The following is a 26,126-nucleotide window of genomic DNA, read 5'->3' on the forward strand; positions in this document are numbered from 1 at the left end:
AAAATTATTAAACGAAATTGTAGTCCTCTTCATTAAAATATTTTGTAGCAAAATTTTGATAAGATACTCTTATACATTTACCTATAGAAAAAAAAAATACAAAGCAAAATTTAATTATTTTTAATCAAACCTTCTAACAATCATCGTACTTGAATTTATAATTTTATCTTAATTAAATTGATCGAAACACAGATAAAATTTTAATTTTTCAGTAGTAGAAATAATTTTTTTTATAATTAATGAAATTTTAATTTTTGAAAAAATAAATAAATTCTTATACAGGTCCGCAGACCCGCGAGTTACTCCTAACATAGGACGAACCAACTCAATCCACATTTTACGACGAACCAACCCAATCCACATTTTACGGACAAACACGAGGATGATTCATTGCCACCCCTAGTGTAATAGATTTGGAACAAGATATAAGAATTGATGAATATTTAAGAAGTTATTTTTTACTCAACGCAATTATTGTAATATATGTAGAAATGTCTTCAAAGAATTTATAGCCAATATAACGTCAAAAGTTAAAAAGTCATCAAAATTAGATCTTTTAAGAGTTGAAATCCGTTTCCCACTTTATTATTCCATAAATTATTGTAATCACTCATTATTATTATTTGTTTTAATGTGTCTCCAATTGAGATTCCAAAAAAAAATCTCTTTGAACGCATGAGGTTCAAAGAAGTGAACAGCAAGAAAAAAAAAAACTTCACTGAATTTGTTAGCGTTGACTTATTATTTATGATCGTGTCATGGCAAAAAATACAATAGTCTGTGTTATCAGTTGTTTGCATAATACAACATTATCTCATAATACGTTTAATCTAATCTATTTTTTAATTTAATCTAAAATACGTTTAAGATTAATAAAACTCATATTTAACACGCAATTAAGTATACATTATTTTGTCAGTTACCATTAACTTTATCAAAGAAAACTTTTTATTTAATGATCTACATCTATGTCTTAATTTTATATTATTTTATTAATTATGTTTTTTGTAGGTTAAGACTTTATGGCTTTTGGAAATTAATTCTAAGTTAGTTAACTCTGAGTGGTAACTATTCAGTACAAGGCTTGTAATGGTTTCTAATAACGTAAGACATTAGAAAGATCTTATTTGCAGACAACTTTCTCTCAGTCTATCCTTTTTCATTCTGTTTTGAGTTCCATTATCAGAAAACTTTTACAGTATCTGTTTTCATAACAATTCAAAATATTGTATAATATTAAAATATAAAATTAGTTATTTTGGACAATGATTCTTTAGACTGGTAGCTTTCACTGATTCAATTACATGTCCGATAATACAGGCCAAAAATGCATTCATGTGAGACACCAATTGTTTACATAATAAACATACATCCACATTGTCAAATAAAAACCAAATTCTGAATCATAGGCCAGTTAGAACACAATCCAATTGCATGGCTCTAACTTTTTAGAGCTTCAGCACGTGCATTACTTCATCACAGACTCTGTTATTGGAAATTACATAGATTTGGTAAACCAAAAACCAATGAACTAACCTTTTATTCATTGTTTTGCACACTCAGAGTGCATAATCAGGAGCGGCTAAAGAAATGAAAAGGTGTCCGCGGTGTGGAATAAGCCATGGAAAGTATCTTAGAAGCTATCAACGTATTTGCAGCTTCAGTATGATGAATTCCATCCCAGCTTACATATCGAGCCCCTTCGCCACAAACCTGATAACCAGGTTGTCCGCATGTTACCCTTACGTCAAAGTTGTAAGGAGGCCCTCCAAAGCCGCAACATACCATCAACGGATTTGAGAAACCTGATCAATTATGCATTTACAAACACCATCAAAATTATGATGATAATCATTAATGCAATAATTTGAACCATTACCAAGTTAAGACAACTAAGGAGTGCTAGCAATGCATCAATTAAACACATTCTGTAGTAATTATTAAATTTATTAGAAATTATAAAATTATGAGTGAGATTTGCTATGCAACCAACAAAATCTTGTGGTATTAAACAAAATTTCGTCCAATAGTAAAGAGTGTCTTCAAAGGAGTGTGTAAAATAATATGTTGTTGCCATTCCTCTATCCAAATATATTTAGTTATCTGTGTCATTTATGTCATCATAATATATATGGAGTGAAATCAAAGAAAACTAGATTCAGATTAGTAACAAAAGAGTGAGTCAAATAATTATCAATATACTTAAACGAGAAGAAAGTGTTTGCTTGAATTACCATATTTTGCGGCATTGGTAATGAGGTCATGCTTAATGCCATAAATATCAACATAGACTAAAGTAGAATCCTTCAGTTCAGATCTTAGTTTCTGACTCAAAAGAAGCAGCGCTTCATTAAACAATCTTGCTGCAGAGTTATAGCTAGAAAGACATCCCAATGAATCTAGATCCTTCTTCTGAGCCAGTGCAAGTATTTTAGGAAGACAGCCCAATGGCCCAGTATTGTGAACCCAAAACTTCCTGGCCCCTTCATTATGTAAATTCTGCATGCAGATAAGAAAACATCACACTCTAAGAAGGAGATATAAAAAAAATCAACGAATAAATTGTTATAAAATCAATGTACACCTCCCTGACAAGATCATTGTTGCAGCTTATTTCGATAAAGGGAAAGTTGGCGGTTACAAACAAATTTGTTGGCCCTCTTACCTATAACCTATTGAATTATAAGAATTGCATAGCAAACAATTTACACAGAATCATTTGCCGAAACAGAGAAAGCACTCAATAAAAAGGAAATAAATTAGAAAATAAGGGATAACTTATTTAGTCAGAAAGGATAGGCTAGAAGGTTAGGATCAATTTTATGATTATACTCATCCCCTTCCAGCAACCTAAATCACCAATACTAAACAAAGAAAAGTAGTCAGCTGCATAGATAATAAGTTTACAAAACAATTATAGAGAACACTGAACTGACCTTAACAGCATTCTCAATCTCAGTTATAAATGATGGGATCTTCTTAATGACTTGTGCGTACGACAGATTTTTAGCAAATGAATCAGCTAGGTCGTTTTGCCCAATATCAATCAAGTAGAGTGCATTGCGGAAGCCTTCGTCACTAATGAAATTTCTTGCACCTGCAGTGCAATCAGTTCATTCTTAAATACAAACTCAAATGTATATTGAATATATTTTTCCCCAGTAATTGAATACTACTTTTTAAGTGCAAAAGCGAATTCATTTACATGTAGGCAGATTAACAAGAGTAGTGTTAAAATCTAAACAGCGAAGGTATCAGATCACAGAGAAAAATCTGAACTCCAACGGATCAGACTCCATTCTTTGGAAAAGACTAATTTTGGTACATTAATAGGGGTTAGAACTCAAAAAAGAATCAGAGTACAGAGAAAAATATGACAGCTTAAAGCTACACCAGTGTTGATTGTTAAGCATGCATGCATGCTATTCGGAGAAAAAGAAATATAGCAGTCAAATGTCAACACTTAAAACAAAGGCCACAACACAAAAACAGTGCAAACAATTTAATTTTTTAACTTTTTAAGTTAAGGATATAAGATATTGCAAAGGAAATCTACCTGCCGTAACAAGTTCGAGAGAACGAGCTTTGAAACGCCGGTATTGCATGACCTGTATATTTAAGGAAAAAGGAACATACTTAGGGAGAGTAGAGGACCCCACCACAGCAAAGTTTGCTCCATTTGTGAATGAGGTTCCGGACAAGGCGTCCAAGTATGGTACCAACAAACTTGCATTCAAACTTTGGCCTGCAAATGTTGGAAGGAAAATATTTCAGATTGAAGAACATTTTGATATAAAATATGAAACTAACATCCTAATTCCCCATCCCTCAGCTTTCATTTGACAGTACCATTTTTCAATTGCCACTGCAGTAAAAATTACTTAATTTATAAAAAGAATAAATAATATATACCCTAGTAACATAAATAGATTCTACACTAATGTTTAAATTGCAAAGTGAAATTTCTAAATTTTTATAATAATCATTTTTAAAAAGAACACACCTTGCTTACAGAACCCTATTTTGCTTATGAAACTCTTATTCCAGAAATCATCCAAAATTATCAAGGTTAATTCTGATATTGCAAAGAATGTAGGTGCAGGAAGTAAAACGTAGGGGTGCAGGAAGTAGAACGTAGGGTACAGGAAGAAATACTCTAAATTTAAAGGATGCAGAAACCTAGGCCCGTTATGGCGCGTAATGGGCTCTCTTGAAATCCAAAAGCCAGGCCCAATTATAAAACAATACACAGCGTCGATCAAACGACGTCATATTGACATCACATTCAGCTAACCCCTTAGCTAGATATGGCTCCATTTCCACTACTCCTTACATTAATTACACTGAATAATGAACAGAAGGAGTGTGGGTTTATGAATGTTCATTACGATCTACATTTCTTTTGGAGTATAATATACTACTAATTGGGATTATTAATTATTGAATCTGAAGAATTTGGAGATTGAAATATGAATAATATGTATAACTATGGAAATTGGTAAAAGAAAATGAAAATGCGAAGAAGGAAGGGGGAAAGTTAACTGACAGAGTAGGTCGATGACGAGGCGTCCATCGGACAAGCGACCAGTGGATCTGCGGAAGAAAGTGCGGCCATTGGGAAGATTGATAGGGAAACCGAGTCCGGAAGCGAGTCCACCCGTGTCGGAGTTGGAATCGCCGAAGACAAACACCACCGGAGGCGTATCGCAGCCACCCAATGGAATCGCTATTGCTATTGCAATAGCAGTGAAAATGAGATGCGAGAATGCACCGCCACAAACCATGGTACTGTCACTGTGTTGTGTTGTGTTTTGTCGGTGACCACTTCCTTCTTAGTTTAACCACTTCTTCTACGGTTCCACTTCTTCTACGGTTCTACTTCTTCTCTTGTATTACACTATCACTACTTCTCTTATCATTACTAAATTCACGCTTTTAACTCCCTAACTTTTACACTAATTTACTTTCTTGTTGCTTATGTAAATAAAATTAGTAAACAAATTACTCATACTTTTCACTCTATTATTTTTCCATTTATTCTATTTCTTTTATCTCATATATTGAATTAGACACCTAAAGTATATTATTTTTTCTCTATCCTTATTTTCAAATTTCTATCACTTATTTATATTTATATCACCTAATTAATATATATAGTACTTTTTAGGTGAAAATATCAACCGAAATGTTACACCGAAAAACCAGATCAAAATGTTAAATACAAAAAATATGAATAAATAAAATTGAATTAGTTAGTGTAGCAAAGTCCATAATAAAAATATACATGTTTATGTTTAATAAATATTATGTGCAAAAAGAAAACACACAAGTAGCTTTTAAGTCTAATAAGAAAGTATTATAAATAAATGTTCAACCTAAGAGGTAAGTAAATTGAATGATTTGATAACTTTATAAAACTAATTATGACTTTGGCATAAGAGTGCATTGCATGTACACACATCCATTCGAGGGAGAAGACCCATATCAAAGGCTGAGAGACCCAGTAAATCCAATCCAGATAGGTGAGTTTACGAGTCGTTTAAGTCCAATTCCAAGTCAAAGGAATAGGGCTAATTCTCCCTGCACCAAATCAATGTTGATCTGCACCCATTATTTCTTTTTAAACCCAAATTACCCTTGTCATTTTTTCCAGATTTTCACATCCGGAATGAAACAACCTTTCGGATTTTAGCATCCGGAAGACATTACTGTGTTGCGGATTGTCATATCTGAAAGATACATCTCAGTTCTGGATTTGTATATCCAAAACTGTCTTATTTGTGTTGCAGATATAAATATCCAGAAAAATAAGGGTAAAAGAGATATTTTTTTGTAATATTGGGTGTAGGTCATAATTGGCCGGGTGCAGGAAGAATTAGCCAAAAAATAGTAGACAAAAACTCAACCCGAAAAAGAAGACCAAGAGAATCAGGAAGGCCGAGAAGTCAACACATTTTAAATAAAAGAGTTTTATTTATAATTTTATTTATAATTTATTATCAAATTCACTCTTAAAATTATAATTTCACAAAAAATAATCTCACAAAACTTACTAATACGAAGAATTAAGTAGTAGTCCTGAAATTTATTTTACTATGTTGCTATATATTAATTTCGTTGGTACATTTTCATTTTATTTTTTATATGTTTAAATTTAATATACAAATCCATTTTTCAACTGAATTTTTTTTTATTACACTCTTACATTTTTAATTTGTATAAGGGAAACAATTGAAATTATTTATATATACTCAATTTCAAAAATTAAATAATTTTTAACATTATTTTCATTTCATAAATCAATTTATTTTTAAAATTTTAATTTATATTCATTTCTATTTAAATTCAATCAAGATTCTTTTATAATTGATTATATTATATAGTTAATTTGGTTTTTCTTTTCACCAATCAAATATAATTTAAAAAAAATTATTCATTTGTATTCCCTTTTCTTTCATTCAAATGACCTGACCTCATTCTTTGTTCTCTCTTTTTTTCGTAGACCATACTCACTTCAATTCAAGAAAAACATTCAAGTTTATTTATTTTCGAGAGTGGAAAAATAAGAATAAAAAAATATCATAAATACAAAAAAAAGTCAATATAAGACTTTCTTCATTGCACTAAAAATATTATGTTTTTATATACACTCAATTATATTTTAACATAAACTATTATTTTTCAAATAATAAATTATCATCAGCATTTTATTAATAATAATTATATTTTAAATATAATCAAATAGAAAATATTAAACAGGTAATCAATCTAAATTTTTTTATTTTATTTACTTTAATATATTTGTATTTATAAAAAAAATATTTTTATTTTGAAATATAATTTTTATATGAAAATTGTATTTTAATTATAATTTATATTTTTAAAAATGTTTGTGTATCAAACTATTTTAAATTTTTTTTACAAATTCTATTTTAAATTATTACATCAAACATTATTTACCAACTTTTTACTTTTTTTCATTTTTTACTTTTTTTCTCTAAATCGTGATAACTTTATTTTTTGTTCTCTTTGTTACTGAATGTCACAGATTAATGAGAATAAAAAAATTAAATTTTATTTTGTTATGTTTAAGTATTGACGTCCATTTTAAGTTTTATTATCGTTTATTTTTTATTTATAATTTTCAGATGATTTTTTTATTGAAATTCACTTTCTTCGTAGCAAATCTCTTGTATTTTTCACAATTTCTCAGTAATTAATTACTAATTAGTTATGGATTTTTGTTAAGAACACTTCTTCTATTGTTTTAACTGTATACTAGCAAAGGGAAGCGCATATAAACCTTGAGTGTCATTTGATGATATTTAGTTTTATATTTTTTTGTTAGATGTTTTTAAACTGTGAAAGATAACATGAGTTATTTGAGAAGGGTTTTTATCTAGACCTACTTTAATTTATTGAAATTTAAAATCCTTATGAATATTTTTCTCAGACATTGTAATTCTTCTATTATCTCTATGACAATTTCTAAGCACTGGGTTAGTTATTGATAAATTTTATAGAATAATCAAATCATTTATGAGTAGTCATTCCTTAACTACATTTATAGAATAGTTCATTAATTGAGGTCAGAGTTTATGGAGGTAATTGCCTTCCCAATGTGATTACAAATTTCGAAGTGAGTTTGACTATTTATTATTTATTTTTATTTATGTTCTCATTTTTATATCTTGTTTATATGTATTTATTTTTTTATCATTTTAAATATTAATAAAATATTTTTTTTATAAAAAGTATAGTAAAAAACACTATATTATTAATTAAAAATTAAATATCAAAAGATTTTTTTTTTTAATATCTAATATCATTAAATATTATAATTATATATGTTCTCGAATAGGGTTGGAACCACGAGAACAATTGGACCCTTCAGTCAACTCAACTCAACTCCCACCTTCTCACTCTTTCACTCTTCCTCCTTGCTAGCTTCGGACTCATCTGATGATATCTGTAAAAGGTACTCCAACGCTCAAGTCAGATTTCAACACTCGAAACTCAATATTTAAGATTAGATGAATGTGTACCTTATCCTTTGAAATTTGTGTTAACTTATATGTGGATCCATCGTCGTTAATGAACCTAATAAAATAATATAATATTAACAAACATTGGGTCACTAATAATCTTATTGTTGGTCATGTCAGTCTCTGAACCGGACGTCGAGTTTAATGTTCCATCATATAGATCCTATCAGTACATCATAAATATCAAAATAAATACAAAATAACAATTGAATAAATGTAAAATAATATAAAAATTTATAAAGTATTTACAAGTCTCCAAAATATAAAAAATTAAAGATAAAAAAATATTAGGAAAGCAAAACGTACTATGTTTATAATAATGAATCGTAGTTGAATTTAATTGTAACGGTAAGCTATCATTTGTTTCCGTTTTATACTTTTAATTTTCTATAAGTAGTATATATTTATTCCTAGTTTTTAGTTTAAAACATATTATTTTAACCTAAAAACCAAACGCACACCACGTTGTATTTTCCAAACTCGTCACCCTACCTAAGCACGTCACTCTCCTTGTTGTGCACTAGCTTTCCACATGCCATATTTTTATTATTTTACATTAACGGAAATACATTTTTTTTGTTTAAATATTTTCAAAGCAAGTAAAAACGTAAACTAAATTCAAAATTTATCCAAGTAGGAGGTACAAAATCTTCATTTGTATTTATTTTCATGAAGTTATCCTATGAAAAAATCGCATAAGAGGGTTTGTTTCCCAATTCAATATACTAATATCTCTTTTATTTTTTTATTGGTTAATTTTGTAATAAACATAAGTAATATTTTATTAAAATAATGATTAAATATGTTTTTATAATGTACTTTTATGTTATTTTTTTTTCGTTTTTAGTCTAATGTATAGTATTTTAAAATATTTTATACTAATTTATTGTTACGTTAATATTATAATATTATAATTCATACTTAAAAATTTGTTTGTTTATTACTATATTTTACCTATATTCACTTATTACAATAAAATATTATATTAAAATAATAAAAATAAATGTAAACAAAATAATAATATAGAGTTGAAATTTGGATGTGAGAAAAAAAGTAGTGCCAAATTATCATTACCAATGGTAATAATTCATTTTAATTTTTTTATTACAAATTTAAAGTTTGGATTAGAAACAAACATATTTAAATCCTTAAAATTAATAATATGTAATGTTAAGTTACCGGGAATGTTTTCGCATCAAATAATAAAGGAGTTTGTGATGTATAGTGAGAGTTTATAAATAAAATTTATTTTGGAAACATATGTTTGGGTGATTATTATTTTGTTTTTACAATGAACCCAATAAATTATGCATGATACTCAACATATCCTATCACTAGGTTGATCCCAGCAGGTTTCTATAATTTTCCTTGTTTTGCCTGTTATTATGCTATTCATCACAAATCAAATATCTACATATTATTAGAAACGTTTATTTTAAATGAAAAGTATATCACGTTCCTGCTATTTATTATTCTCTTCCTTCTTTGGCCTCATATTAAGCTATCGGTTACAAATCAACTATCAACTTATTATTAGAAAAATTTATTTTAAATGAATAAAACATAATTATTATCTTATTCATGATTTTTCTAGTCAATCATCAGAAAATTATTAAAAAAAATCAATTTTAAAAACTAAAAATAATTAATTATTATACTAAATAAAATATATATTATTTTAAAAAATATATTAATATTTAAGTTATTTTTTATTATTAATAAATAGTATCTAATTAGTTATTAGAGTTTTAGTTTAACTATAAATTATTTAAATTTTAAAATTGATAACTAAAATTTTAGTGAATGACTAAATACTAATTTAAAAATTATTTATAATAATTACTTATTTGTAGTGTTTAACATTAATTTTATTTAAAAATCTTTATTTAATAACCTTTCTGTAGTGTTATAAATTTTACACATATAAAAAGTAATCATTTAAAAACTTTAATGGATGTACTTCTAATTGTTTCCCAATAATACTATATCTCAATATGTCACGGGTTTAATTAAGAATGTTTTTTTTTTAAAAAAAATAGAAAGAATAATTTAGAGGGATTCTTACTCAAAGGACCAAGGATCATATTTAACTTGGGTCTAAAAAACTGAATAAATTTTTTATTCCAAACTTTTATGGTAAATTAAATATATATTTTAATTCCAAATATTAACTATTTATATTTTATTTTTTTACTTATAGTTTACTTTAAAGTCTTATATATATTTTTATGTAACAAGGGAGAATCAAAGCTATTTACATTAAAATTATTAGTTTCTTTTATAAACTTAAACTTATAAGTATAACTTACAGTTGCAAAATCAGTAAGACAAATTAATTTTAAAAATTAAAATAATTAATTATTATATTAATTAAATTAAAAACCACCTTATAACTTAAAAAAATATTAGTATTTAAAATAATTTATATTATTATTAAAAATTTATAAAATAATTTTTAAATTGTTATTTAACCATACCTATCAAGATTTTAACTATTAATATTTTAGATTCTATAGTATTTCAATAATTTTTTACTTTCTAAATTAATCAATATAATGATTAATTAGGGTTAATTATTAATTATTATTTTTATTTATAAATATAATGATCCATATATATATATATATATTCATATTTAAAAATCCACTATTGCCAGTTTGATGAAGTTTTGAGTAGTTTGCACGAAATTGTCTTCATTTAAAATAAAACATAATTTTTATATCCAATTAAAACTACTATTAAATAAATAAATAAAAGTAGCTCTACATTGCCTACACACAAAAAAAAACTTATATTGGTAATATTTTGTTTTTATCATCTCTCGTACTCTACCTATACTTGTTGATTTTGTTTCTCACTATATTCTTATTCCTTGGCTGCATTACTTTTCCTGAAAATAATAAAGTCCGACACTTGTTTGAAGTTTAAGCCGAAGCTCTTACGTGTGATTTAAGACCCAGATTAATGCCGTAATAAATGAATATATGCAACACATCACATTGATATTGATATGAATGAATATAAGCAACATTAAACTACATATACATTATCATATTAATTAATAACTAAGTGCTACACTTAACACGTTTATTAAAATGCTTTTAGTTATTTAAATATATAGTAATCATCAAATACAATCTGTCGTTTTAAACTGATAGGAGTAGAGATTTTTCATCAGAAAACTTTCTACTATTTTCTTAATCAGTGTTCCAATCACACCACTTAATTATAACATTCTCTTTGATAACACTCTCTTTTCGCCACGTATTGGATGCGACGAGAAAAATTATAGATGATGGATGTCTCTTAACTATATATATAGAAAAGTTTGGCATATAGATGGTTAAAGCAATGTCTATATATATATTTGCATTAAGACATCATTATCAAAAACGTTTATTCAAAATTGGAAACAAACTTCTCGTGAGGGTAAGTGGAGGTGAAGAAGAAGATGATGTAGGGGTGGAGTAAAATGTAGAAAAACCTTGCATTTTGAAAATTTGCCTTGTTTAACTTCAAAGCCATCCCCTGATACGGCCTTGCATCTGGCTCTATGAATAAAAGATACCTGCACAGTCTTAACTGTAAGCAGCAGAAATTTACTCCACATACATTTCCCAAGGCAATGAGAAAGTAAATGTCATCATAAATTGTAACTAATTAGGCCTTGAAAAGGGTATCTGAAAGTGAAACTTCCCTTACTCTCTCTCTATTTTTTATATATGCATATTCTGAAACGCTGCTTAATTCAAGGAAGAGAGAAGCATCAAGTTAGCTGCATGCAATCTGTTGCCAACGTGGAACTAAGTTTTATATTACAACTTTTAATACTATTATTTTAATATCTTTTCATATCATTTAATTACAAAATTTATGTTTAAATATATATATTTATATCTAAATCGAGTTGTATACAACTGTTATGTTTTGGTTTTGAAGTTTTGAAGAGTGAGAATGCCTGCTCCTACGAGGAGAAGTGTGAAGTGTGATGGGTCCCTTTAATTTATTGTTTTTGTTGACATGCGAATATGTGGAACCAACAAGTTATTGTAAGCTACTTCACCAATCTAAATGCATTGATAGCTACCAAACCCGGCGCAAAAGGCCAAAGTGCTGCAAGAAATAGCGATGAAAGCTGTTGTTTTATGTTAAAAGGTGGCACCGTTTCTTTGACTATTACTTCACGCAAGTTGCCTATATATACGTGCTATCTCTCATGCATCTCATTCACAAAAGCATTACCCTTCTCATGTAAAACACTCTCTCCAAACTTCAAAGGCGGAGAGTGACAGAGAGAAACATGGCCAGCGGTCTCGTTCCCCTCATCTTAATGATTGTTGTTCAGCTAATCTATGCGGGCATGAATATCACTTCAAAGCTCGCATTAGAAGCTGGCATGAACCCTCTTATCCTTGTTGCATATCGACAACTCTTTGCAACTCTGTCCATTGCTCCATTTGCGTATTGGCTCGAATGGTAATATTATATATGTGCACCCTTAACTCTCTGGTTTTGTTTTATTTCATGTACACTATGCATGCGTCAAAGGATTTTAAGTACTAACATTTCTGATACAGAGGGTCACCGTTGATCCCTTATGTTTTCGTTGAAATATTGTGCTGTTCATATATCTATTAATGCATGTATCTGTGTTTATGGAGTAGAGGGAGAGTGTGAAAAGAAAAGTGCCAGTTGTTCTTATTCGGTAACGGCTTTTCCATTTATTACACAAAAATAATAATCAAGGAAACAGTTTTCTTAAATGAACAAAATGGATGTTCTACTGATTATCGGCTTCATTTGACTCTATCAAACTCAAACGTTTTCAAACGGTTAATGAAACTGGAAAATATACAAACTTTCATGAATGACGTTTCATGCCTTGCTGGGAACATGCATGAAGAGGAGGAGGGGGGAGATAAGAAAAAATGTTATCAACGATACAGCTACCATTGTGACTCAGTTGATGGGGAAACTCCAAAAGCTTGATTCAAGCACTGGTTTACTCTTTGTCTCCTCCAAATTTGTGTAGAGTACCGTAGATACCACAAAACGATGATGCTAAATGGCATGCATGTAGGACGCGTTATGAGTCTCTCCGCATGTTACGTGCCAGCAAGCAACTTTAATCCTTGAAACAAGTAGTGCTACTACACGTTTCACGGAGTTTCTGAAAACGTAGTGCCATTGAGCTGTAGTAGTAACCCGTGACTTAAATATGACATTCACTTTAAGCTTTTTTTTGGCGAATACTAAAGAGATTCATTAATGTTTGTCTCGTACTTCTACGGGAATTCTTGATCGGTGGGAATTGTCAGGTTCTTCTGGCTGACATTAACTTTATTTACTATTCCAATTTAGCCTCATCAGCAAAGGCATCTTGCATGCATAAATTTGCGACCCTTTATTACGTCTTAATAAGTTAACTTCAATTTTCTCCATCTCTTCTTTCCTCAGGAAGACACTTCCCAGGTTGACAAAGCCACTTATGTTTCGGTTATTAATGTCCTCCTTGACAGGGTAATACATTTTATTTATCTATTTCATTACCGTGCAAGATTTCTTCCTGATATAACATTAACAGAGGTGAACCAAGATGAAAATAAAATTTAAATGTTCTTCGGAGAATGCAGTTCAGATCTTATTTTCATCTTAATCACTCTGAGCTCTTGAATGCAGAGTTACAGGAAATCAGATTCTATTTTTTCTGGGGCTAAAATTTTCAACGGCTACGATTGCATGTGCACTGACCAATTTGCTCCCAGCTTTCACTTTTATCCTGGCAGTTATGTTCAGGTTGGTACCCAATATGTTTTATTCCACACTAGAATCATATGTTGACTTTGTTGTTTTGTTAATTTTTGTTTTTGTTGTTGTTGCATGGAAAGACAAGAGAATCTAGGAATCAAGCAGAGGTCTGGCCTAGCAAAGTTATCTGGGACAATACTGTGTGTGAGTGGAGCATTGCTTTTGTCATTTTACCATGGAAAAGAGATTGGTTTAGGCCAATCTAGTATTCACTGGAGATATGCAGAGAAAATGGAAGGAACTGCCAGTTCTGGCTCAGGAAACATGTTTATAGGCCCTTTCCTCTTAATTGGTAGCACCCTTGTTTGGGCACTGTGGTTCGTGATTCAAGTAAGCATCAATTGTACAACTTAGATAACTCAATAACCACTGTATTATTTTGTACTCATTCTTTTCGTATTTCAGACAGACATAAGCAAGAAGTTCCCAGCTCCTTACACAAGCACAGGCTTAATGTGTTTCTTGGCAAGCTTTCAATGCATCATCATTGCATTGTGTTTCAACCACAGTGCATCGGCTTGGTCACTCCACGATGGCATTAAACTTTCTTCTGCTCTTTATGCGGTAGATACAAATAAATTCATAACCCAAAACCCTCTACATATGTACATTAGTACACTATTTTAAATTAGTTAACCTTATAAAAGAATTATATAATGTTTGTTTTATGTTAATGTTGTTTGCAGGGAGTACTGTCCACTGGGTTAGGGTATTCCCTCATGTCGTGGGCCATTGAGAGAAAAGGTCCTCTTTATGTCTCTGTATTCACCCCTTTGCAGCTTGTCCTCACTGCCATTTTAAGCTGGGCTTTGCTTCGGGAGAAATTATACGTTGGAACGTAAGAAATTGCATGCTCTTTTATTTTTCACCAACTTATTCATAACTAAATAAACTATATATATATATATAAATATATATATATAACAAGTTTTGGCTCACATCTTGATTTGGTTCAGTGCCATAGGGTCTCTCCTGATAGTGTTGGGGCTCTATTCTGTTCTTTGGGGGAAGAGTGAAGAGGTGAAAACGATTGATGATGCAGTTAAAGAAACAGTGAAGGATCCGAAGAATGACACAGAAATGCAATACTATGTGCCATCCAATGGTAATGGTGTCAATGCTTGAAGTTGGGAAGAGTGAAGGATTCAGAAGTTTCTGTTATTTGCTTTTATTTTACTTTTGTTCCCTTAGTTCATTTCAAACCAATGTGTGTGTAATATTTCACCGTCTAGCCCAACCATTCTCTAGCTTGCAGTTAAGAACCTTTTGCAGTTTAAGACTAGTTTTTTAATATATATTTAATTAGCTGGAATCAGTTGTCTCTTTAATACCAAAGAAATATTAAATTATGGTTTTACCCCGAATGTTCAGTCATGTCACTTTCAAATTTTCAATCATACAATTCGTTATAAGAATATAAAACTTGCAGAATCGAAAGTAATTATTATAACAAGACTTGAAGAATTATGCCATAGTTGTATTATATCTTTGCCAATTCGATTACTAGCAGCACAAATGGTGTATATAGAAGTTGATAGTGAATGGGTTATCTTGGGAAATTCCTCCTATGCCATAAGATATAGCTTACCTAAAGGTAAAATAAGAGATCATAATTGTTATATTGTGTATGTGATATGTGTTCACATTCCTTATTTTGTGAATTTTGAGTACTACAAATTTAGGTATATAATCTCATATGCTCTAGATCACTCTAAAAAGGTTTATATAGATTCTCTTCACATTTTCAAAAGGTGGCTCTGACACACGTAATGAAGTTGTTGTGGACCTCATTTAAATTTTCTTTGCATGGTCCAATTAATATCCTCTTGATTTCTTCTTCAATCACAATGGTCATCCACATATCGAGAAACCATCTTGATTTGTTTGATTCTCAAAATATTTTTTTCATTTTGTATTCAAATAAAATTTATTTTAAAAGTGGTCAATTCATCAAACACCTTAAGAACACATGCAAATTTTTGGCATAGAGTGGATGCTAGTCACCGCACCTAATGAGATAGATTCACACCACATCAATGATGAGAGAGTCATATAGGGTCTTCAGTATTATCTTGTCTTATATTAGCTTTTGTATAGTTTTAGATCTTTTAGAGTTGGAGTGCTCCTCCTAATATTTTTATTTATTACATTATTTTATTTCTGATAGTGAACGTTTCTAAGAGCTATAAAAATTCATTCAACTTCAAGAATGGAAATTTAACGGAAAATTTTGAAGTTTAACTGAAAATAGAAACAATAATGAAAAGTTAAAGGAATAAAAGAGAGAAGAGAAACTCCATTAAATCTTCTCCTAAGAGATGTGACGTTTTCTTGGAGAAGAATGAAGATTGTAAAAACGAAAATCTCTTTCTTTTTGTTCTAATCCTCTCAATAGGATGAGATGTTTTAAAAATACAAAAAAATACAAAACACAAGCACATTAGCAAATGATTTTTTCTTTCTTTCTTAATTTTATAAAATACAATATTTTAAAGATTTGAGTGAAATAATTCAATTGAGCGACATAACTTATCTTAAAAATGGACTATTTCAAAATATTTTCTTTCTGGCATATAATTTTTCATTATATTTTTATTTAGGTATACTCGTTCATAGGTTAAACTCAATATCTTCTTTTTGGTTAAAGTAGTAGTTAGTTAAGAAAGAAAGCCTTAAGTGTAGAAAACGCTTCAGCCTAACTTCTAATAGCCCAAAATCAAACAATTTGAGAATACTAATAAGCAACATGGGAAAAAAAGTGCTTTCTTTCACGGATTCAATCATACTATTATTGATTGACTTGTATCTTGGAGGATGAAGATTTTTGATTGGATTTTTTTTTTATATTAGTATTAAAGCACGTTTCAAGTATTTTATATTTATTTAAATAAAATTGATCCACTTCTTTTAGTAGAGTATTTACGTAGAAGACATGTGTACTCTCATTGTAGGTGTATATCGATTATGTCGATTATAAAATATTTTTAATTGGTAGTAATAAAATTAAAAAGAGTAAATTTGACTTTCTGCATTAATGAAAAGAAAATAAAAACTATTTTAACACCTACATGTTCTAGTACATCTATTTAAAAACTATATATAATAGTAAAATATTAATTAAGTTATTTCATTAAAATATAAATTAAATTATTAAATAAAAATCAATAAAAATAATTAATATTAACCTAATATAATAGTAAAATATTAATTAAGTTATTTCATTAAAATATAAATTAAATTATTAAATAAAAATTAATAAAAATAATTAATATTAACTTATTTAGTTTTTCTGTTTTAAATTATTGGATTTTGTGTGTTTTACAATTTTAATTTTTTATTTTTTCTGTTATAAATTTTGTAGTGTCAAATCGGATGTAACAGAGCTTTAAGTTGGGAGCTAATGTCATCTTCACCGTTTGTTTTAACTTTTCATTTACTAATTTTTTTTTACTGTCATGAATACAAAATATATGTGAAATGAAAGGCCTGAATCAACTATTGAATGGGGATAAAAAATTTGAAAGCCAAACTAATATTGCAGTGACTCTGTCCATGCAAAAGACTTAGTTATATTATAAGGACATAATATTGGTTAGAAGCTTTGTTTTCCGGTTTGATTTTGCTCATTTAATTTGTTTAATTTTGTTCTCGTAGTTCAGTTGAATTTTGAGAAGCTTCGTAATTTAATTTCAAAAAGACGAGGGACTTCATCATATTCTCCTACATTAAAGTAGGTAAAAACATAGAATTTATTTTATAAAATAATTATAGTGTAAAATATGAATTGAATTTATTTTCTATTTAAGTACGTTGAATAGTGAAACCGTGACGGAACAATTATTTTCAAAACAAATAATATCTCGAGTGATTAACTCTAATTTTTAATTGAGTGATTAACTCTAAGTTTTAGTTATATCTTAGTGTTTTATGAAAAATGAAAAGTAAACAGAGCTTACAAAATTTTAATTTAATAAAACAAAGATATCGTTCCACAGCTCCTCCTGGTGAATGAGAAGAAAGTAGGACTGGTAATAGTAAAAGGCCCTCTAAACCCTAATAATAAAAAGTTGTATAACATGTAACTTTGTATACGTGAAGGTCATCGTCCAAAGTACTAAAGCCATAGACGTTGTTCCCTTCATAAAACCCAAAACTAAAAAGCAAATAACGCTACATATACTTGTCGTTAGGCTTAGTTTATAGTTGTAAACAGTAACAAGCACAGAAGCACATTATGCAGCAGAAGGTGCTGACACAAGTGGAATGTCAGCCTCCAATAGTGCTGAAGAGAAACGTTCCACATTCACAGAGTTGTTGTTATTGTAGTCTAGTGTCTCATCTTCATATATCTCCCACCACTTCTTCACAAGTATCTTGATATCTTCCCTCTCCATGTTCTCCTCCTTCCCAGTGAATCTCCAAGGTTTAGACCCCTATGGTGTAACCAACAAACATTACCAACTCATAATCAAACAAATTCATGTAACTAACGACTCTACATAGATATATACAAACACTCACAGCAGCACAATAATGAACCACTTGAACTTTGTCGAGTTCAACATTCTCGGGGTGACGCCACAACATGGCCAGCACAAGGTTGTACAAGTTTGGTATAGGCTTGTACTTGTCCTTGAAGTACATGTTCAGAAAGTCCTGCCAACACATGAAAACAAATTCTCAATCACACTTTTAACTTGTTTATTTATCTTAACATGTCCTGCTATGTATAAACTCACATACCTGCTCAGCAAAAGAAGTGGGTTTGGTGATTTGAACGGTTTGAAGAAGATCTCTGTAAGTGACAAGATTAGGCTCATAGACGAACATACCAGCGTTGAAATATAGAGGAGGTTTGGGACCCAAATGAGAGGGCCACTGAACTTTATTAGGGCACTGTTGGCAGTAACCAATCTTGTACTGAGGGCTGTGGCCCCAAGTTTTCTCGCAGAAACAATCCATGACGGCATAGAAATAACTATCAGGAAGATCAAACAAGTGGTCAATGTTTCCAAAAACCTGGATGTCACCGTCTAGGTATATCATCTTGGTGTACTCTACAAACTGCACAAATTTTCAATCACAACAAACGAACCCTTGTAAGAATGAATCTTCCATGTTTAAAGCAAAAACTTCAAACTAATCAAGCCTGATAAGTAAACACGGATTCTGTTATCACTTTTTTTTGGTAAGTTAAAACTAGTTTTCAAAACATTGTTATATGTTCCGGAAATTAAATGAAGAAAACTGAATCCAAGGGTTAATTAATTTGTTGATCCTTTAGGTAAAACTCTCTTAAAGCTTGAATGGAAATAAGATAGAGTTGGAGAAAGTTTGAATGGAAGCATGCTATTGCTAACGTGTTAACGTTAGGAACAAGCTATTGATAACGTGTTGCAAAAGCTTGCACGTGTTGATTTTTGTTTCTCTTTCCGACAATGATAATTTATGGAATATTAAACACTTTTAATATACTTCCCAGGAATTATTTTTCAGAAGTGTTTTCAAACACCATTTTCCAATTTTAATGCTTCCAAGATGCGTTTGGTAAATTCTAGAAATTAAAATTTGAAACATCTATATATTTAACAACATATTTGAAAATTTAGTTTTAAATAACGTTTAAAAAAATATAAACACGTGAAAGAATAGGCAAAAGGATGCAAATAAATCACAAAATAACATTTAAAAAAAAAAAGATGAAAAAGGATGCAAATGAAATCCAAAAATATTTTTTTAAAAAAAACAAAAAAAATGAAAACAGAGGAAAAAGGAAAAACAAATATAATCCCAAAAACTCTTTGGGCCTTTAACTTTTAATTAAGGAAAAAACTAGATGGGCTACAAACAAGTACAAACCCTCTTCTTCTTTTTTTTGTTAAAGAAAAAAATGTAGTTTATTTAAGTACAAAAATGATATTCCATAAAAAAATTGAGAGCCAACAAGGTGTAATATATTATAAAAGGGATGAAGGAGGAGTATCATAGAATGGTTTCCCTGTACCAGACAACACATAATTAACATAAAAGGTGACAACATCCGAAACTCCTCCAAATTAAACGACCAATATGCACTACGTGTAACACATGCAACCATACAAACAAAAAAACCACTTCATAAAATCAGAAACTTGATTTAGGATAAATTTATTTGAAGTGAAACCAATAATAATTTTCAATCAGTAGTTAAAAATATACAAGAAAAAAGAAGCCTTTGATACAGATATGTGCACCAGTTAACTCAAAACAAAAAGTTAATATATCTATATATATACATATATATATACCTCCCATATACGTAGCTTGGAGTAATTGATGACATAATAAGCCATGGCGAACTGTGTCTGATTCTCAGGTGGGTACACAGGTTGAATCTCCCTGACAGTGCAACCTTGGGATTTCAGAATCATACGATGTTCTTCAGGAACATCAGGTAACACAGCAACCACCAAAGGGTACATGCTTTTGGCCTTTCTCAGCCCTTTGGCCAAACCCACCACACCCTTTACGTAATCACCGTTCCCAGCAAGGAAAGTCACAAAGGCACGGCCACTACGACCTTTGGGTTGCTCAGTGGTGCCATTCACAGTAACGGTGGTGATGTTAGGTGTCATGATTTCAATGAAAGGAAAGGGAAAGAGAAAATAGAAGGTTCCAAGAGTTTCGAACAAGCTTGGTTTGGTTTACTGATTAAGCAAAGATAACTGAAGAGGTTGTTTTGAACTGCAGTGTGTGAAATGATGGAGGTGGAGAGAGTCACTTATATAGAAGTTTTGGCCTCTTGAAGGTTGTTTCTGCTAATGTTTCATCCAACGGTTAGAGAGATTGCCCCTGGATCCAACGGTGCCAAATGGTTCTCGTTGAATAATCAAACTTTTACTTGATTAATTTATATAATCACTTTATTCTAGCTCTGTAACCAAATCTCGATACAATTGTCAAAAATACATTATTTGGGGTTCTCATCACATGCACACACTATTTGGGGAATATTTATTTTACTAAAAGGTATTTCATGAATCGAGATTCTTCTCTTCTCTTCATAATCTATAGTATATCATCACCTTAATACTAATTGTTTTTATCAGTCTTTCTATTAATACACATAATTATTTATAAAAACATTAAAATTTATTTTCTCTTAAATTGATGCCAAACAATTTTTCTTCAAACTACATTTAATATTTTTTAATAAAATGATATTAGAAACCAGTAAACTGCTGATGGAGTGTAGTGATGGAAACTTTTTTTCATTTTGGAGTCACTAAATTTTAATGATAAATTTTAAAAATTTGATAATAGTGTAAAATCTGAAAATTTTCATATTTTTTTATGAAACAAATAAACTGTTCTTTCCTATTAAATATTTACTAAAGAAAATTATTAAAAATTTAAAGACAAAAAATAATTATTTATTATATTAATTAAATTAAATATTATTTTAAAAACTAAAAAAATTATTAGTATTTAAATTAATTTTTATTATTAATAATTAATTTTAAATTGATATTAACTAATAATATTTTAACTACCAATTCTAAAATATAAATAATTAATAACTAAGAAATTAATATTTAATTATATACTAATTTATAAATTATTTATTATAAAAAAATATCATATATAATAATTTATTAATTTTTAAAATAGTATCTAATGTAACTAATATAATAATTAATTATTTTTTATTTAAGAAATTTTAGTTGAGTGACTACTTTTAAAATGAAGTGTCATAACCAAGACTTATAAAAGTATTAGATACTTGACTGGAACAACTTTTATAAATTCTTTTGTTTTTCATTTTTCTAAAATTGAAAGTTATTGCTTTTTATTTCTAATATTATGTGATACTCGTAAACATAAAAAGCCAAATGATCATTATAAGCAATACCTATAAAATAGATTTAAATATAGCGACTTCAAATTTCCAAAGGATTAAAATAAAAATGTTTTACAAAAATTAAACTAAAGTTTGTATGTTTTGTATGAACTAAACTTTTGTTTTCAATTTTAAAGTAATAAAAGATAAATAATCTTTTTATAAATAGGAATTAAAAATAGATTTAAACTTATAAATATAAATGATACTGTCACGGTATTTATTTATTTTTTTAAACATATGTAATACTTGTCATAACTCCTATGAAATGTCTTCAAGATAGTAAATACATACACAACACCACCATCATTCTCTCTTTCGTTTTTATGACCCAGTCAAATTTATTGAGGAACATAAGGAATTATTTTTTTATGACAAATTAAGTTTTAGTATAGTGGTCTTAAATCGAAAAGTTTAGAAATTTACCAAAAAAAAACTTTTATATTTGATTATTTATATACAGTAATAAGGGGTTGGTCTAACTGTTTCATTAATGTTAATTAAGTAGAAAAGATAAGTAATAATTATAAACTTTTCTATACTGTTGACGTACAGATATTACTTGACTCTTACGCTATTGATATAAAAGTTCCACAACTTTTGCAAACAAATTAGGATTAAATTTATGCTCAGCAAAGATGTCATATATAAATATATTATTAGCGATATTATTGTTAATTTTTTCAGATTAACTTTTCAGGCAACCAACCAAAAATTGCAGAAATTGATAATTTTGATGTAATTTCTTGAAGAATTAGAATCGATAAATTGTAAAAAAAACTACAAAATTAAGTACAACTTATCTTAAAAAAATGATTTACAAGTATAATTTCAACTTTTTTTTAAAAAAAATTACAAAAATTATGTTTGACATACATTACTTTCGTGTTATATAATTTTGTTTTTTTACTTTAGTCGTAGTACTTTTATTTATATTCTTTTTATAGGAGTCGTGTTTTTGTCAACGCAACTTTTATTTATTTTTATATTGAAATTGTATTTCAGTATAGAAAAAGAAATACAAATCGTAATTATCATATAAACTTAAAAAAAAAAGAGTAAAACTCAAACACAAACTTTAATAAATAAATATCGAATAAAATAGATGACTTCTGTGTTATAAAAAATTAAAATTCTGTTTCTAGAATACTACTATAAAATTGTTGTGTTTTCTGAATAAGACTATTCAATTTTATAATTTTCTTACAATTTGTTCATACTAATATTTTTCTCGAGAAATTACACTAAAAGAAAATGATGTTCTCCCAAAAGGATATAGAATACTTAAACTTTTGACAATTTATAATGACATGTTTGGCTTAATGTTTATATGCGTAATACATTGGTGCAGTTTTGGAGTTTTTTCTTTCCTTATCACACTTCATTGACACGTTTCATGCATAAACAGTTTACTCAACAAATATACGAGACCAATATTGCTGACGAGGGTTTTAGGTATTTTAGTCTCTTATAACATTATAACAGTAACATTTTCTCTTTTCTTTACTGTTTTCTGCATTATGAAGATTTAATTTTACAAGAAAAAAAAAACTGAAATCATGTAAAAAATTCTCAACTTTTGATTATACATAGGTAACATATTTGGTTTTAAACCTATTTGATGCTTTTACATCTCTATTTTGCTAATGTAGTAATATTTCCTTTTTCTTTTTATGATTATTTATATGGCAGGTTTTCTTTTAAGTTATTAGTATATTTGATTTGCATCAAACGAAAACTACTTGTACATTTTGCATTTTTTTATGTTATTGATGATAAATGTCACACAGCTCACATATTTAACGTCAAAATAAACACTAAATAAGCTTGTACCCACAAATATGATATGATGTTAACATTGAGGAGATTATTGCAAATCTTATTATTGTTAACATTCAAAAAAATGAACCAAAATTCCTTGATTATAATATTTTTATATTTTGTTCCACAAACATAATTTACCAATATTTCTGAAACAGCTTAAGTAATGTTTGTTCAAAGTTTTTTCAAAATAGTGGTTTCTTTTCTCTCACATTTTATTTTATTTTATTGTAACTTTTCAAGCAAGATTATTAGGAATCTGTAAAGTGTAAAGACAAATATAGAATATTATTAGTTTTCTGGTTAACTGCCACCGCCCAAGCAATAGGATATCATCACCGACTGGGCCCTACCCCTACGTAATTAACCTATTTTTCTCCCCTCAAAATCACCTCACAGTGAGCCACGTAGACACTTACGATACACGTGGCTCTCTATTAAACGACTGTTCTTAATAAACAACACCGTCTTAGGTGAGGTGGGTTCATATTTACACTGGGCCCAACTCCCGCTGCTGCCACGTCAACGCTTATTCCACGTGGCAACTCGTCTTACCCCACAGTTTTTCTTTTTTAATTAAAAATAATAATTAGGTTTTTTTGTGGGGTCCATAAAATCCATTGCGTGTCTAGCACCCAGGGTGTTTCTCTACGGTGCGATATGTGTCGGCAACGTGTAGAAGGGGTCTCCTGGTAGTGCACGTGGCTATTATGTACCTCGTTGGACCAACAATGGTTCGGCGCATGGACGTTTTTTCTGGTTTAGTTAGTTGGTCTAAAAGCACGACCAACTCAAACATAATTAGCTCATCATCGTACACTTAACCAAGATTTGAGGATAATGAAATGAAATATAAGATTAATTTATTCTATATTTCTTTTGAGGATAATGTTTGTGAACTTTTCGCCCAACCGACCATTGGATATCTGAATGGTTTGATTTTTGTGTTAAAATGAAAAAGTCTACTATATTTGGGTAGTTTAGATTGTATGGTTAATTAGGTTGGACTAACAGAATAACTATAATTGGCTTCAACAAATTCAGTGGTAAGAAAGCAAGAGAATTGGACTAACTGCAAACATTCGTTTGAGAATATTCCCTTGCCTTTATGACTTTTAATTTTAATTACTCTCTTCTTTTTCCTTATTAATTTCTTTATCTTCTCCAATAATAAAGCAGTCAATAATGTCTTTCCAGAAGTTTCGGGGAATTTTCTTCTTTTATTTCCCTTTCTCTGCCAGATTTGTAATCCTACTTATATCTTTTTATGATATAGGAGTGATTTTCGGAAATTAAAGCAAGATTTTATTTGTCTTCTTTAAAACGTGATTACTTTCTTTTGATTATGATCCTCGATGTAATGACTCGTACGTACAAACACTGAAAACCATTTTACACATGATAATTATTTTCTGTACGTAAACATTCATGAAAATCCAATAAACTTAACGAAAATGGTTTATTAACCCTTTCAACCCACTAATATAGACGGGGTATTGAGTGAGGATGTAGTAGTGAAGTTTTTTTGTAATTATGATGAGAGTAATGTGACACTAAGGAAAATTTTGTAAGAGTGAAAAAGTTTAGTGTTTGAGTATGGATGTGGAAGTGAGAGAGTTTTGAAAAAAAGGAAAAATCGAACGAAAGAGATAAAGAAACAACTATCTTGACGAAAGAAGGGAGAAAGAAGCAGTGGAAAACACGAACCAAGTAGTAGAACAAACAAAGTACAAATGATAAACAAATTTCTTATGGAGTCACTACTTCTTTGTTTGTTGTTCAAGTGTTCAATGTCATTGACTTTACTCATCAATCAGAACTTATCTTATATTACACCGATCAACCGATGTAATATATTGGCTTACCAACTGCACATTTAAACCCCTATATTACACCGATTGACTCGAGTAACCAGTGTAATATAGGATAACATGTCTAATTGAACTGTTTATTTTAAAATATCATAAGTATTTCAAATAAAACTAGCAAAAGACACCATTACACTATTTTATTTGTATTTGTATTAATCTTAATTATATATATTTTTAAATAAAATTATTTGTATTTTAAAATTTAAAAGAACACATGATATATTAAAATGATAATGAGTTTCATCTACCACAAAGTTACTCCTACTAATTTTTTCTTGCTTTTTTGGCCACTTGACATATGTGTCAAAATGATACAACTTTATAAATTCCCATTAATAATACTTCACACAGAAAATCCTATAAATTATAATTACGGATATAGAAATGTAATTTATATACACAAAATATGTTTTTTTCATTATATATTGCTCAAATGCTAAAATCACCGAAATATATGTGCCTTTAACTTAAAACTTTACAATCCAATATTGCTTTTAAAGTATTTTCTTTATTAATTCTTTTTCATTCAAAACAATTTTTTCTAAAGAAACATTACTTCATAAGCACTGATAAAAAGAATTCACAAGCAACTGTTATTGTGTAAGGAAGCTCACGAGATTTGTTTTATGATAATTTTTATAAACAATATTGTTTAACTTTAAACAACCAACTACATTTAAAACACTCATAACTAAAGTAATT

General features: G+C 29.0%; 3 protein-coding genes across 3 annotated transcripts; 1 reads left to right on the forward strand and 2 right to left on the reverse strand.

Moving 5' to 3' along the window:
- Positions 1 to 1,305: 1,305 nt before the first annotated feature.
- On the reverse strand, positions 1,306 to 4,952 carry LOC137814893 (GDSL esterase/lipase At1g09390). Its single transcript, XM_068617830.1, has 5 exons — positions 4,547 to 4,952; positions 3,557 to 3,745; positions 2,937 to 3,097; positions 2,235 to 2,499; positions 1,306 to 1,805 (listed from the first exon to the last, which is right to left on the reverse strand). Exons 1-5 carry the CDS (start codon positions 4,782 to 4,784, stop codon positions 1,573 to 1,575), a joined length of 1,086 nt encoding a protein of 361 aa, XP_068473931.1. The 5' UTR covers positions 4,785 to 4,952; the 3' UTR covers positions 1,306 to 1,572.
- Positions 4,953 to 12,091: 7,139 nt separating this feature from the next.
- Positions 12,092 to 15,217, forward strand: LOC137814894 (WAT1-related protein At1g09380). The gene is made up of 7 exons (XM_068617831.1): positions 12,092 to 12,521; positions 13,503 to 13,565; positions 13,725 to 13,841; positions 13,934 to 14,183; positions 14,259 to 14,417; positions 14,540 to 14,691; positions 14,810 to 15,217. The coding sequence occupies exons 1-7, from the start codon at positions 12,346 to 12,348 to the stop codon at positions 14,976 to 14,978; spliced, it is 1,086 nt and encodes a 361-aa protein (XP_068473932.1). The 5' UTR covers positions 12,092 to 12,345; the 3' UTR covers positions 14,979 to 15,217.
- Positions 15,218 to 17,805: 2,588 nt separating this feature from the next.
- Positions 17,806 to 20,592, reverse strand: LOC137814895 (galactinol synthase 2-like). Its single transcript, XM_068617832.1, has 4 exons — positions 20,141 to 20,592; positions 18,597 to 18,917; positions 18,375 to 18,509; positions 17,806 to 18,286 (listed from the first exon to the last, which is right to left on the reverse strand). The coding sequence occupies exons 1-4, from the start codon at positions 20,465 to 20,467 to the stop codon at positions 18,086 to 18,088; spliced, it is 984 nt and encodes a 327-aa protein (XP_068473933.1). The 5' UTR covers positions 20,468 to 20,592; the 3' UTR covers positions 17,806 to 18,085.
- Positions 20,593 to 26,126: the final 5,534 nt, after the last annotated feature.

Source organism: Phaseolus vulgaris, chromosome 1 (genome assembly GCF_000499845.2).
Source record: "Phaseolus vulgaris cultivar G19833 chromosome 1, P. vulgaris v2.0, whole genome shotgun sequence".
In the NCBI taxonomy this organism is placed as follows: Eukaryota; Viridiplantae; Streptophyta; class Magnoliopsida; order Fabales; family Fabaceae; genus Phaseolus; species Phaseolus vulgaris.